Source organism: Cheilinus undulatus, linkage group 13, assembly GCF_018320785.1.
Source record: "Cheilinus undulatus linkage group 13, ASM1832078v1, whole genome shotgun sequence".
Classification (NCBI taxonomy): Eukaryota; Metazoa; Chordata; class Actinopteri; order Labriformes; family Labridae; genus Cheilinus; species Cheilinus undulatus.
In genome coordinates this window covers 44,308,566-44,322,773 of record NC_054877.1, presented here as the reverse complement: position 1 = coordinate 44,322,773, position 14,208 = coordinate 44,308,566, and the positions used below count along the sequence as shown (strand labels likewise).

At 40.5% G+C, this 14,208-nt stretch overlaps 1 protein-coding gene across 1 annotated transcript in view; it reads right to left on the bottom strand.

The window, feature by feature from the left end:
• LOC121520480 (cadherin-6-like) overlaps nt 1-14,208 on the bottom strand; it is a 170,750-nt gene that overhangs the window by 73,600 nt on the left and 82,942 nt on the right. The window contains exons 3-5 of the mRNA XM_041803944.1: nt 8,561-8,855; nt 8,337-8,456; nt 6,098-6,271 (exon numbers count right to left, since the gene is read on the bottom strand). Of these exons, the coding sequence (XP_041659878.1) occupies nt 6,098-6,271; nt 8,337-8,456; nt 8,561-8,855 (589 nt within the window). The remainder of the gene's footprint in view (nt 1-6,097; nt 6,272-8,336; nt 8,457-8,560; nt 8,856-14,208) is intronic.

Sequence of the window (14,208 nt, the reverse complement as noted above, 5' to 3'; positions counted from 1 at the left end):
AGATTAAATATGGATATAAAATATATAATTAAGAAACAGTACATCAGAGTGTCTCCTACTGACTAATGAAACACAGCAGGGTACAAACCCTCATGTTTACAGTGAGACTGCTCCTGTGATTAAAGATTAATTAAGTTTAATTAATTAAGAAGGCTTTCGGGAAGAATTAATGTTACTCGGTTTAATTCCTCTGGAAGGACAAACACAGCTGGAGGAAGCAGGGATTGGTTACTGCAGAGGAAAAGAGCTGTGCTGTGAACAGATCGACACGCTGAGAGGGAACGCTGCTCCCGCTGAGACGGACACAATGACTTATGGAGTCTGTACTGAACGTTCAGAAGTCTGTTTCTGTCTCTGACGTGTCAACAGTTACTGATCTATGACAGTAACGTGTGCAGCAGTACATGCCCCTAATCTCTGATCCCTTCCTCTGCTCTCTGCTCTCAGTAATCTTTAATTTCTGTATCAGAAATCTCAGAACAGTGGTTCCAAATGGTGACAAGGTACACTAATGTGTCATGTTCTAAGTCTAGGTTTAACCTAAACCATTCATTACTACAAGTATACAACAACGATAGATACTGAAACACACACCAATGCACAATTAAAATGTCATGCCGTGGTTATTATAATCTAAAATAAACTATTACACTATAACTCTGTAAAGTTTCCACGCTCGTTCCAATCATTTTGATATGAAAAATTAAAATCTTCCTCGCCCAGATCAGCTGTTTTAAATCAGGTCATGGGTGAACCAAATAATAATTACTTACAACAACATACACTCACTGGCCACTTTATTAGGTACACCTAATCAATTGCTTGTCTACACAAATAGCTGATCAGCCAATCACATGGCTGCAGCTCAATGCATCTAGGCATGTAGGTGTGGTCGAGACGACTTGCTGAAGTTGAAGCCGAGCATCAGAATGAAGAGAAAGGGGATTTAAGTCACTTTGAAAGACGGACCAATCGGTAAACTGCTGATTTCTCTGAGAGGTCAGAAGAGGAAGGGCAGACTGGTTCAAGATAACAGAAAGGCAACGGTAACTCAAATAAGTGGTGGGCGTTGAACAGGTATGAATACCATCACCGGTAAAATTTCTGCCTCAGAATGGATTTCTGCAACACCGTCATTACCGGTTTAAATGTCTGCCTCAAGTTGTAGTTTGCACATCTGATGCTACAGCAGCTTGCTTAGCGACTGTGCTAGCTTTGCAGAAAGTATCTGTCAGCCTGTCTGGGGCTTTAACGCAAGCCCTGTCTGTTTTTTATCCCAGTGCTGCAGTGGTTCGGCTTCAACAACAGTTTGAAAGTGTGTTTAAACTCGTGACTCGGTGAATGCAATTCCATGCTGAGTTCAAAAAACGAGTTGTTAAACAGTTAAACAGAGTAAGAGATGCAGCTGTAAGCACTGCAGCTGCACAAAGTCGCTGGTACCACCGCTGATTTCTTCAAAATAAAAATCACCAGCTGTTATAATTTCTTGATTGCTTTTATTGTGAATACTACCAATAGGAAATATGGTATAGTTAATAGTGGCTTGATTCACCTCAGAATTCAGAATGCCATCATCGGTTTGTTTTAAGAGGAGGAGGAGAGGGTTTGCAGCATCTGTATATGCATGTAAATGTGTTTTCTATTTTTATTTATGTAATACCCTAATATAATAACGTTATCATAAAGGGCAAGAAAAATACTGTGATTGGATATTTAGATCTTATCGCCCAGGCCTAACTCAAATAATCATGTGTTACAGGCAAGGTATGCAGAATACCATCTCTGAATGCACCACACCTGAAACTGTGAAGCAGATGAGCACTACATGATACTATCATGTCAACATGGACCAAAATCTCTGAGGAATGAGTCCAACATCTTGTTGAAATTATGCCAAGAAGAATTAAGGCAGATCTGAAAGCAAAACGGGGTTCAACTCCAAACCAGCAAGGTGTACCTAATAAACTGGCCATTGATGGGGCATATTAAAGATGATTTAATAAAAGATATGAGGATAGCTGAGCTGTTTTCATTTATAACTCAGGGGAATTACTTCTTTCACACACATGTCTATCAGGTTGAGTTGAGGGCACGGACTTTGTATTCCTTGTTTAAATGACTTGTAGACTTGGGTGCAGGTGGCCTCGTGGTTTAACGCGCACCACATGTATGCGGTCGGTCCAGGTTTGAATTCTGCCTGTGGCCCCTTCCTGCATGGCTCTCCCCAGCTCTCTTATCCCTGTTTCCCATTCTGTCCACTGTCCTCCTCTATCAATTAAGGCATGATAAGCCCAGAAAAAACATCTTAAAAAATGACTTGTAGACATACTCTTATTTGGTGAGTGCTTTTAGTAAATAATGCATGTGGAGTAAGAGGGCTTCACACTAATAGATGTAACCACATTGCACATTCATTAGCGCCAATATCTCGAGTTTCTGGAGCAAACAAAAGCACTCTATGGCAGAGTTTAAAGGTTAACTGCTTTGCAAAAATGGCAGTTATGTCACTCACGCCAAGTTTCTGATTGCTGTGACATGAAGCCAACACCTGATGAGTGACACAGACAGAGTGAGATAAACAGAGTCTGCAGGAGAGGAGAGGAGCTAAAGTTGAGAAGCATCTTCACTTTGCAAGCTATCTCTGTGTGAGAATCTACATGTAATTATGCACTAATTGAATACTATATCCTCTCTGTGACTGCGCACACATTTAGCAACAGCAGATTTAATTTACACATGATTTATTTTCCTTAGTTTCTGAGTAATATGCAGGTGGAATGAGTACATGTGGGGACGGGCGAGGGTAGGTCAGCGCTCTTTCAAACGTGATGGAGTTTCAGCTCTGCTCTGTTTCTTTACTACCACTTCACGGCAGCCTGTTCATGAGACATTTTTCACCTTGACAAGAAATCTTGTGATATTTTAGTCTTGTGAGATCTTGTGGTAGAAGATCTCCCCGTAAAGTGAAATCCAAAAACACACTAGATATGCTGGAATATGGTTGCTGTAAACATGTGAAAACACTAAGATTTACATGTGACTGAATTCTGGATCAAGACCGTTTGAAAGTTTTTCACGTCTTTCCTGGCTAGGTTTTATGTGGGCTGGGGCAATATGTGTGCTCGTGATGTCATGAGCCCACAGTGGGGAATGACCCCGTCCCTTTAACACTACAATATAAAATTACAGAGCAGTTCATCTCAGTACTGTCTGATGTAAGCTGATGTCACTACCTTCACTTAGTCAGTTAAATGCTGTTTTTCTGTTCACTGTGAAGTAAATTTGCCAAATCTATCAGCCACAGTGGTCTATAGATCATTTAAACCGTAACAGAGATTTGATTTGAGCCAGAAAATGGAATTTGGCTGAATCCCAATTCTCCCCTTAACCCTCAGTCTCAAAATGCGCATTCGGGCAAAGTGTGAGGGCTGTCCCAATTCCCCGAGAGTTGAATTGAGGGGCGAGTTTGAGGGCTTTATCTCCTTTAATTTTGAGATGTTCCTGGAGCTCCCTTGGTATTGTGGGTTATCACTCAAAGAAAGATGGCGGGGAAGAAATCGAGCTACAAATGTAAATTCCTTTGTTAATAGAGATCTAAAAATTACAAAACCCACTCCAATATATTAGTTTAGTGTTATTTTATGGATTATTTGCCTTTTTGTAGAGTGACATTTACTTTTGTTTTTTACGATTGTGAGCCTCCTCTTCTACGTTCTTGTTCTTCTTCCTCTGAATCGACAGACTACGCAGTTTTGGCGCATTACTGCCCTCTACAGTCTGAAATCATAACTGCTATTAAAGGATGTCCCATTGCTAAGTCACGAGATGGCCCTTACACTTGGTTTTGAGGGACAAGTTAAGACTGAGGGTTGAGCTTGAGGGTAAGATTGAGGGTTAACCCTTTAAGTGCCAAAGTCACAAAATTGCGACAAGCAACATTGCTGAATTAAACAGGCTCTAGCTGCAAATATGGTGCTTAATGTTGTTACTACTTTACACTAGGAGATGGCGGACATGAGTAACTTCAATCCCAGCAGCACTTGTGGGTGTGTTTCTATTCAAAATTTTGGAGAGAGAGAGTTTTGAAAGACCCGCCCCCACTCGAGGAGACGAGGAGGCGGGGGTTGTAGTCGGAGCACAACGGAGAGAAAGAGAGCGAATTGTAGCAAGAAAACTCACAATGCCGGGAGGAAAAGGGGAATATTCATCCTCTGACATGACGTTCAGTCATCCAGTGAAACCATGGCTGAGACTGATGGAGCGTCTGTAAGCACCGGCAGCATGTCCGTGCGCCATGATAGTCCACAAGCAGCACATACTGAGGCCGCTTTGCCTCACTGTGGCCAAGGAGGGAGGGGACGTGGTTGGGGTATCGGGGTGATCAACCTCCATCGAATAGTGATGGAGGTAGGGAATGTAAAAACACTGCGGAGGTAGGGGCAGCCATGTTAGAAGCCGTGGGAGAAAACACACAGCCAATGGCGGTGGAGTCTGCCTGGTGATGTCAAAATATGCAAATTAGATGAGTGAATTTACTCCCATCACAAAGTTTGGGTCATACTGAGGATTTTTCTCTTTTACAGTATGCCTTTATCTCTAACCATTTTCAAGCTACAGCCTTTTGAAATCTTGACATCAAAATTGAATATTTTCTTGAAAAAACTCTGGCGCCCAAAGAGTTAGGGGGAGAATTGAGATTCAACTTTAGTCTCTTCTCTGGCACAGAGCCAGGCACCTGCACTTTGATCATAAGGTCGAAGCTTAATTTCATGAAGTTACACGTTTTAGTACAGATTCATTTTCATTTTAAAGGGTCTTTAAGAGACAAATACAGAGTTGAAAAACACTCACTGATGAAAATCAGCACACCACCCTTTCTTGTACGCCACACCCTGCCACAAGCAGTGGATAACTTCACTCATGGTGCAGAAGTGCTTAATATTAAAAACAACCAAATTACACCAGAGACATGAGAAAAGGAAGCTCAGCAGTTGTCACTGTACAACACGTGACATCTAAACACATCTAAACCCAAGGGCATGATGGGAAAAGCCACCACCAATTTTCAGACAGGTCCCAGTTATCTAGAATCAGCAGGATGTCTATGATGGAAATAAACTACAATCTCCATGTCTACCCTGAGAGACAGTCAGACACTGAGTCTAACAAGTCACATTAAAGTCTGTTTTAATCTGTCATACCTCAGCATTATAAACCCAAATGCAGCCTGATTTATAGTAGCAGAGGTCAAAAGGATGCTGTGTTCAAAAAACTTTTCAAATCTGTCTACAAGAAGACACAACTTTTCAAACTCCAATGTCACAACAATTTTTCAACTGATGCAAACATGCGTGTGTTTTTCAGTAAATACTCCACACAGATTTGGCCTGAGCACACCATAAACACGACCCCACAGCTCAGGTCAGGCTCATCTCTTCTCTCTCTGATTTTGCTTCGAGTGCTCAGATCTAATGACGGCATCTTAAGCTTCATCGTATCGAGTGAAGATTCCTGTTTCTGTTGTGTGAAGTTTAGACTGACAGCAAACTGACTGATGAACTCGCACGACTTCAAACGCTCTCTGCAGCTGTCAGAGAGCAGAAAGTTCTGATTCAGTCAAATCAGCGAGGAGAAATTCTCTGATTCACTTTGAAATGTTCACTGAAGGAAACCAGTTTGGGGGGGGGGTGCATTCGGTGAAATTAAAACTAACAGTTGCTTCACACTCTGAACATTTCCAGCACTGTTGGCAAATTTTATTACCCTGAAAATAATCAATAAAACAGTTTTTTTCTCATTAAAAGTGAGGAATGTTATTTAGATGCAACTTCTTATTTATTCCTGAGGGGACGTTTGATTTGTGGACTTAAACTCTGTGACATTTGAGTAATTCATTTTCCACTTCCTGATGTTCAATTTAAAGTTAACAGCCGATGTTAACTGAAATCAGAAACTTTACCCTCTCTGACTGCCAGCATTTCATTCTTCAGCAAAGATTATTCATATTTAACAAGATATGACAAAAACAACAGCAGCTTTCCCGCCCTGCCTCTGAACTCAGTCTCTGTGTGCGTTTGTGTCCGTGCTGCTCTCTTACTCTTGGTGAATCGGGGCGGGTTGTCGTTGACGTCCGTGAGGGTGATGTTGACCACGGTTGAGCCGGTGAGGCCTCCTCTCTGTCCGGCCATGTCTTTAGCCTCGATCACCACCTGGTAGTGCTCCCTCTGCTCACGGTCCATGTCTCCAGGACCCAGGGCGGTCCGGATCACTCCTGTACAAAACAATAGGACAACATTTACTTTTAACATGCTGATTCGTGTTCATCATCAGCCAAACTCTAACAACATGCCACACTTAAAGTTGAAGCCATATACAACTTCCTGGTGTGTGGGATGTAAACTACAAATATGGTAACACCCAATGAGGTTAACATAAACGTAAGTCAGAGATCAGAACTAACACAATACTAGCAACAGTAATCATTAGTAACATCAGATCAGCTCAGGCTGATGGTCAGAACACACCATCTGTTTTGATGTAATTATTGCATTTATTAAGTTGTATTTAGCAAGTTTTCCCATAAATAAGTGTTACAGGATTAAAATAATCAGAGTCATTATGATCTGTAGAATAATTTGATATCTCTGAAGTGACACTAGAGTGATGTCTAATCTGTACAGTATTTTGCTGAAATAGGCCCGTTTTTTTTTTTTCAAGTTGGACACCTTTTTATGTTGATGTTCTTGTAAAAATCTTTTTAAACTTGAAAATGTCAAGTTTTTTTTCCTTAAAATGCATAATTTTTAAACTTAAAACCTGTGAGATGTTTTCGCATATATCTATGATTATTTAGTCTTGAATATTTTGAGTCTTTATTAGTTTAAAACTTTTAAAACTTATAGATTTTAATTTTTTTTCTTATTAATTTATGACTTTTTTAGGAAGAACATTTTGAGGGTTTTTTCCTTCTACATTCGACTTTTAAAACCTGAAAAAATGTTTTTTTTTTCTTGTAAAATTATGACTTTTCAAACTATTTTTTGTCTTTTCAAGTCAAAACCTTTCAAGCTAGAAACTTAAAAATGTTTTTCTCTGATATTTATGACTTTTTCAAACTTCTTTAAAAAGTCTTTAGTTCTTCCTTGTGATTGTATGATGTTTTATGCAGAAAATGTCCTATTTTTTTCAAGTACATTTGACTTTTCTAACTTGAAAATTTTGAGGTTTTTCTTAAACATATGGCACTTTCTGAAATGGAAAATTTGAAGGTTTTTTCTTATACATTAATGCCTTTTCAAACCAGAAAATTTTGAGTTTTCTCTCGTTAACTAATGACTTTAAATGAAAATGTTAAGGTTTTTTCTCACACATTCATGAGTTTTTTAGGTTGAATAATTCAAGTTTTATTCTTGTTAAATTATGACTTTTTTAACTTGAAAATTTCAGGTTTTTCTCACACATTTATGATTTTTTTTTAGGTTGAACATTTCAAGGTTTTTTCTTGTTAATTTATGACTTTTTAAACTTGAATATCTTTAGTTCTTCCTTGTTATTGTGTGATGTTTTGAGTAGAAAATGTAATGTTTTTTTCAAGTAGATATGATTTTTTAAACTTGAAAATTTTGAGTTTATTCTCAAACATATGCGACTTTTTGAAGAAGAAAATTTCAAGATTTTTTTCTATACATTAATGACTTTTCAAAATCTGAAAATTTTGTTTTTTTTTTTCTCGTTAACTAATGACTTTTAAACAAAAATGTTAAGGTTTTATTAATGTACATTTGACTTTTTAAACTTAAACTTTTTGAAAGTTTTTCTCATACATTTATGAGTTTTTTTTGGGTTGAACATTTTAATGTTTTTTTCTTGTTAATTTATGAATTTTTAAACTAGAAAATTTCAGGGTTGTTTTCTTGTTAATTTCAGATTTTTTTAGAGTACATTTGTTCACGTGTACATTTGACTTTTTAAATGTAAAAAATTTGAGTTGGTTAATTCATGACTTCTTGAAGTTGAATATATATGACTTTAAAGCTGAAAATTTGTATTTTTTCACTTTTGAAACTAGGACATTTCAGCGTTTTACCTTGTTAATTATTGTTTTTTTTTTAATGCATACATTTGGTTTTATGCTCCCAAAATCAGCAGATCCTCTTATTTATTTTTTTATTTAATTTTATTCCCTGAATGGCTGTGATATGCTGCTTAGGATCAAGCTTTGTGTAGATTTATTTTTAACTATATCTGGGAGTGTTTTTACTTTTTACTGTGAGTGATAACTATTACACGTTCTTCAGTACAGCAATGAAATTAAAGGACTATTCTGTCAAACATACCAGTGTTTGGGTCCACAGAGAAGTATGGATGCCCTTGGCTGATGCTGTACACCAGTTTGGCACTGTTTCCGTACATACTGTCATCGGCGTCTGTAGCTGTCACCTGGATGACTGACGTACCTGAGAGACACATTAAAATCCTTATTATCACAACATCAGGTTTACCCCTTGGAGGCTTCCGTTATCTATTAAAGTCAAGGCACAGTGAGATGTTCCGTCCTTACCGATATCCGACCTCTCAGGCACGCTCCCGGTGTAAACCTCTTGGGCAAACTGCGGTTCGTTGTCGTTGATGTCGTGTAGTTTGATTGTGAACTCGGTCTCTGGCTCCAGCTTGATTCCCGTCCGTTTGTTGACCACCGTGGCTTTGAGGATGTAGAAAGACTTCTCCTCTCGGTCCAGGCGGCGCGTGGCATGCAGGTCGCCGTTATTCTCATCAATAACAAAGATGGTGCCGGCTCCCTCCCCAGACAGGACGTACTTCACCACACCATTCCCGTGGTCCTGGTCCGACTGGAGCTGTGGATGAACACAAAAACATGGAAATGCCTGATTAGTTCATCTATCAAAGAGTACATTTCTTCCAGTCAAGGTAAGCATGCACATCTGTCTTTAAGGTAATAGAAGTATCTGCTATACTAAAGTCTTTCCTCTGTGTCTCTGACTGAATTCATTTAAATAATAAAAAGAAAAAGCTCATCCCGTCCCTTTGTGATCAGTTATATAAGTATATATAAATAGCAGTTTGTGCATTAATGTAGAGGAGGTGCTGAATGTTTGAAAGCGATCATCATTAACTCTGTCTTTGACTTTCATCAGAAACTTCAAATCCCTAAAATCTTGTTTTGTCAAACTTGGACATTTCTACATGAAAACTGTTCCTGAAATCAAGGCCCTTCTTGTTTCAAATCAACACACCAAAAACCAAACACATGAACCCAAACTACAAAATGATGTACATCCCTCATCCCCTAGAAATAGGCACAAAGGTACAGTGCTGTGCAAAGTTTTTCCCCCTTTCTGTTGCACTTAAATGTTTCAGATCAGCAAACCAATTTTTATATTAGACAAAGATAACCTGCATAAATATAAAATGCTGGTTTTAAATGATAGTTTCATTTATTAAGGGAAAAAAGCCATCCAAACCTATCTGGCCCTGTGTGAAAAAGTCATTGCCCCCTAAACCTAAAAACTGGTCTTTCCATTCTTGGCAGCAACAAGAGGCGTGTTTAAGCCTGTTTAAGGTCTTGCCACCACATCTCAGATTTAAGTCCAGACTTTGACTAGACCACTCCAAAACCTTCATTTTGTTTTTCAACCCATTCAGACATGGACTTACTGGTGTGTTTAGGATCATTGTCCTGCTATATAACCCAAGTGCTCTTAAACTTGAGGTTATGAACTAACAGCGGGACATTCTTTAGGATCTTCTGGACCAAATTCATGGTTCCATGAATTACATCAAGTGGTCCAGGTCCTGCAGCAGCCAGGCAAGCCCAGACCAACACAATACCACCACCATGTTTGAATGTCGGTATGATGTACTTCAGATTAAATGCTGTGTAAAGACAGGCATGCAATTACATCTGATTCAGACAAGAATTTTGAGTTGCATGACTCGCATGGAAGTTGACTTTGGCCATGTTCACAGTGCAGGTCTGAATGCTTAATTCTGACCTTTTCTCAGATCTGATTTTTTTGTTTGCCTGGTCACACTGCAGTCATTTTCCAAAAGATCAGATACATATCTGATTTAGAACCACATTTGAAAGTGGCCTGATTCTGATTCAGTCTGACTTGCACTGTTCACACTGTCAGAAAAAAATCAGATACGAGTCACATGTGAGCAAAGAAATCAGATTCAGGTCACTTTTAACTGCAGTGTGAACGCAGCCTTTGAGTCAGGTCGTGACCACGACCCAACTACGGTCCGACAAGGTGCTCCTGACTGGTCGGATAGATTTCTGACATGTTTGATAATGACAGAACCATAAGCAGAACCCTCAACTTTGAGGCATTTTTTTCCTTTATAAGCCGTCTGACTGCATCTTAAAGCAACATGACAACAACAGGAATGACCTTCTAATGCCCCCCACACCCCTGCTGTAATAAAGGGAGTAAATGAGCAGGAAATATTCCAACCCATGGACCTCCAGCTGACATGGATGGCGATGCTGTGTGTGTGTAATAGGGAGTGAGATAGAAGGAGACAGAGGGAGAGGATATCACTAGATGCAACTTTAACCTCAGTGTGAGAGACTTTTTCAAAGGAAACTGCATAGATTTTTGGCAAAGTCTGTCCCGACTTTGCTCGTACAGTGTGAGCACTAAGGTCATGCAGGACCATCAGACCTTGAGTGTACAAGTTGTGTGCAACGGTTGTGTATCCTAAGTGATTCAGTTGCAAGTGTGAGCTGGGCCCCACTACAACTCTCATAGAGTCAGCATCAAATTGCACAGTATATACCTGGCTTTAGTTTTAGTCCAGATGTAACAGGATACACATCTTCCAAAAGGCTCAACTTTTATCTCGCCAGCCCACAGAATATTTTCCCAGAAGTCTTGGGGATCATTGAGATATTTTTTGCCAAATGTGAGATGAGCCTTTGTGGTCTTTTATTGTCAGCAGTGGTTTTGGCCTTGGAAGTCTCCTATGGGTTCCATTTTTGCCCAGTCTCTTTCTTATTCCTGAGTCATGAACTCTGACCTTAACTGAGTCAAGTGAGGCCTGCAGGTCTTTAGATATGGTTTGGGTTCTTTTGGGACTAGCTGCATTAGTTGTTGATATGCTCTTGGAGTCATTTTGGTGGGCCGGCCACTCCTGGGAAGGTTCACCACAGTTCCAAGTTTTCCCCATTTGTAGACAATGGTTAGCTGGTGTCCCAAAGCCTTGGAGATGGCTTTGCAACCCTTTCCAGACTGATAGATGATAAATTCTTTCTCACCTGTTCTAGAATTACTTTAGATAACTCCATCATGTGTTGCTTTTTGAGCTCTTTAAGTCTACTTCTCTTAGTCAGACAGGTTCTATTTAAGGCATTTCTGGATTCAACAAATCAAGCCTTGGTGTCCGATAGTGAAATTGAACTCAGCTTTCAAAAAAATGTGGTATATCAAAATAATTCATGATTTAACAAAAGCAATCATCATTTAAAGCTGCATTTTGTATTTACTCAGGTTATTATATCCAATATTATCATTAGTTTGATGATCTGAAACATTAAAGTGTAACAAATAGGCAAAAAATAAGACACCAGGAAGAGAGCAAAGACTTTTTCACACTCCTGTAGTTTTTATATCAGATATCCCAACTTTTCTGGCCCATACCGTCCCCCTGAGCTTTAGCACTCAAAGTAAGTTTCTATTGTTCCAGCAGGACTCTTTCTATTGCAGAAGTTTTCCGGTTCACTTCAGACTGTTTAAATTTAAACTCCCTGCTATAGTTTCCATGTTTGTTTGTTTGTTAGGAGCCTTTGATGGTACATGGAGGGAGGGAAAAAGGGCGGACAGTTGAGTGGATCAGAGTGACAGGTTTATATAAGACGGCTGCAAAGGAGAGCAAAGACAGAGAGAGAGGGCGAACAAAGAGAGAGAGAGGGAGAGAGAGCTTGAGGCCGAGAGACAAAAGGAAGAACTTCAGAAGGATGAACGCGGAGCAGAAAAGCAGAGTTTGTGTTGTGCCTGAAGGAGTCCACATCTATCGGATCTGCACCGAGATCTGCTGCTCTTCCTCTCATACCTGTAGAGATGACCTCTCTCCCTCCCCCTCCCTCGTCCGTGTCTGTCTCCCCCCACCCTCCCGTGGCTCCGCGTTCACCTCTCATGCCTTCATTCCTCCAGCTCCAGGCCAGGTGTGAGGGTGAAGCCTTTGATTCTGAGTCTGTCTGTGTATGCGTAAGGTGTGAGCCACTCTCCCAGGCCCTGGATAGATTTATGTGAGGTTTAATATTTTCTTTTAGAAAACCTGATTCTACCTGTTTCATGATGGATTCGCTGTATGATGAAATCTGCTCTGGTTTCCCACAGGCAGGCATGAAGTTGGGATAATCTTTTTGATTACATTCCACACAGGTACATTATCACAACTATTATTTTTTTAAATCATGGCGCAGACACATGACTTTTGGGTTGTGTTTCTTGACAGCACCAGACAGTGTAGGTGCCATCACATGAGCTGAAAGTGTTGCTTGCTGCAACATTTTGTTGTCTCAATCAACAGTTTATCCGTCTTCCTGCTGTGGGTGAAAAGCAAAAATTCCCACTGCAATGTGAACAGTCTGTTTACACCTCTATCAAACAGATTAACAGTAGAAGTTTTAAGCTTTATATGTTATAAAGTTACACTTTATTTTCTCCTCTGAAAGACTGATCATCATATAAAACTATATAAAGTTGCAGAACAATTACACAAGAATGCAAAACTATCCTAGCACACTCACTGTGCACACTGCATCCATAAAATATCTAATCCTATGGCCTGTGAATTTCAGTTGCCTCCTGTAAAGAAAAAAAAAAAGACAAGGCTGGAACAGGTTATCTGCAGATGACATTAAGCTGCAGCAGAGAATTCCTGATGAGGGGCAAGAAGAGGTTTCTGCACAGAAAAACACAACCAAAAGGCCAAGTTGTGAAATCAGGTCAGGTATAGGAGCATATGCTGGTTTGGCACTCCTAACCTCCAATTTACACAAGCAGTGACTGCGCCACAATCTGCCGGCAAATCGTACTACGGAGCACATCACTTCCTTTCTAGTCTATCAGAGCATTTCCACAGCCATCGCTCCAGTCCGGCAGCGGCACGTCCCCGGAGCGCCACCTTGCTCCGCTTTGTTCAAGATACTCATCCTGCAGCGAGAGCAAAGGGTCACCAAGAGAAAAAAAGATTGACGAGGAAAAGTTTACTTTTGAGGACATTTAGCCAAAGAATTTTACATAAAACCACAGATCTTTTGAGCAAATGTTAATCTTTTAGCTTCCTAATGTACTCATCAATGGATGAAGCAATAATATCATGGACTTCTACCAGAATAGATGATAAATTGGGCCCAAAAGGTAAAATCATCCGCTGTTGACATACTATTCCTTGCAGTTGCAGTTCTCCCATGATCCCCAGCGCAGGGCTCTAGACATGCTTCCAGTGAGCGAGGTCGCTCGCCTTCGGTTGGAGCAAACCTGTGGTGCTTTGGTGTATGGAGCAGTCGTCCTATGTGTAAATTTCTGGTGATCATCCTCCAGGCCTCCAGCGCCATGCCCCCATCTCTCCAGGTATTCTCCCAGCTGCCCCCTCCACGATACACCCGGTCACCCCCAGCATCTGGACCAGCCCATTGGGTCCTGGGCACCCAGTATGTGGGGAGTTGGATCAGGCCCGGGAAAGCATACCAGATGCCTGTGAAAGTGCAGCTGTTGTTTCGTATCAGGCAGCTGACCCTTCCGATCTTCGCTCTCCTGAGCGCATCAGCATTAGACACGCTGCCTTGCAAATATTACCCAAAGACACGTTGAAGAGAAGTTGTTACAAAGGAGTCCAGCTGGAACCTCTGGCCATCAGTCAATGTTCAGGCCTCAAGAGAGTACAGTGAGACCAAGGCCAAGGCCAAAGAATTCGACTTACTCCTGCAAGCACAGATACCGGGAAAGCCACACTGTCTTGCTCAGGGAATCCATTGCCCTATGCCTGAGTCCAAGTCTGTAATTCAAACCAGCTCCCAGTCAGCAGATCGATTGATGCCAAAATAGGTGAACTGCTCTACAACTTCCACGCTCTCACCATTCACAGACACAGATTCGATGGCAGCATCCAAGGCATCCCCAATGCTTTATCCTCCTCACTCAGCAAGTTGAGACCCCCCACAAGAACATCTACTGTCTG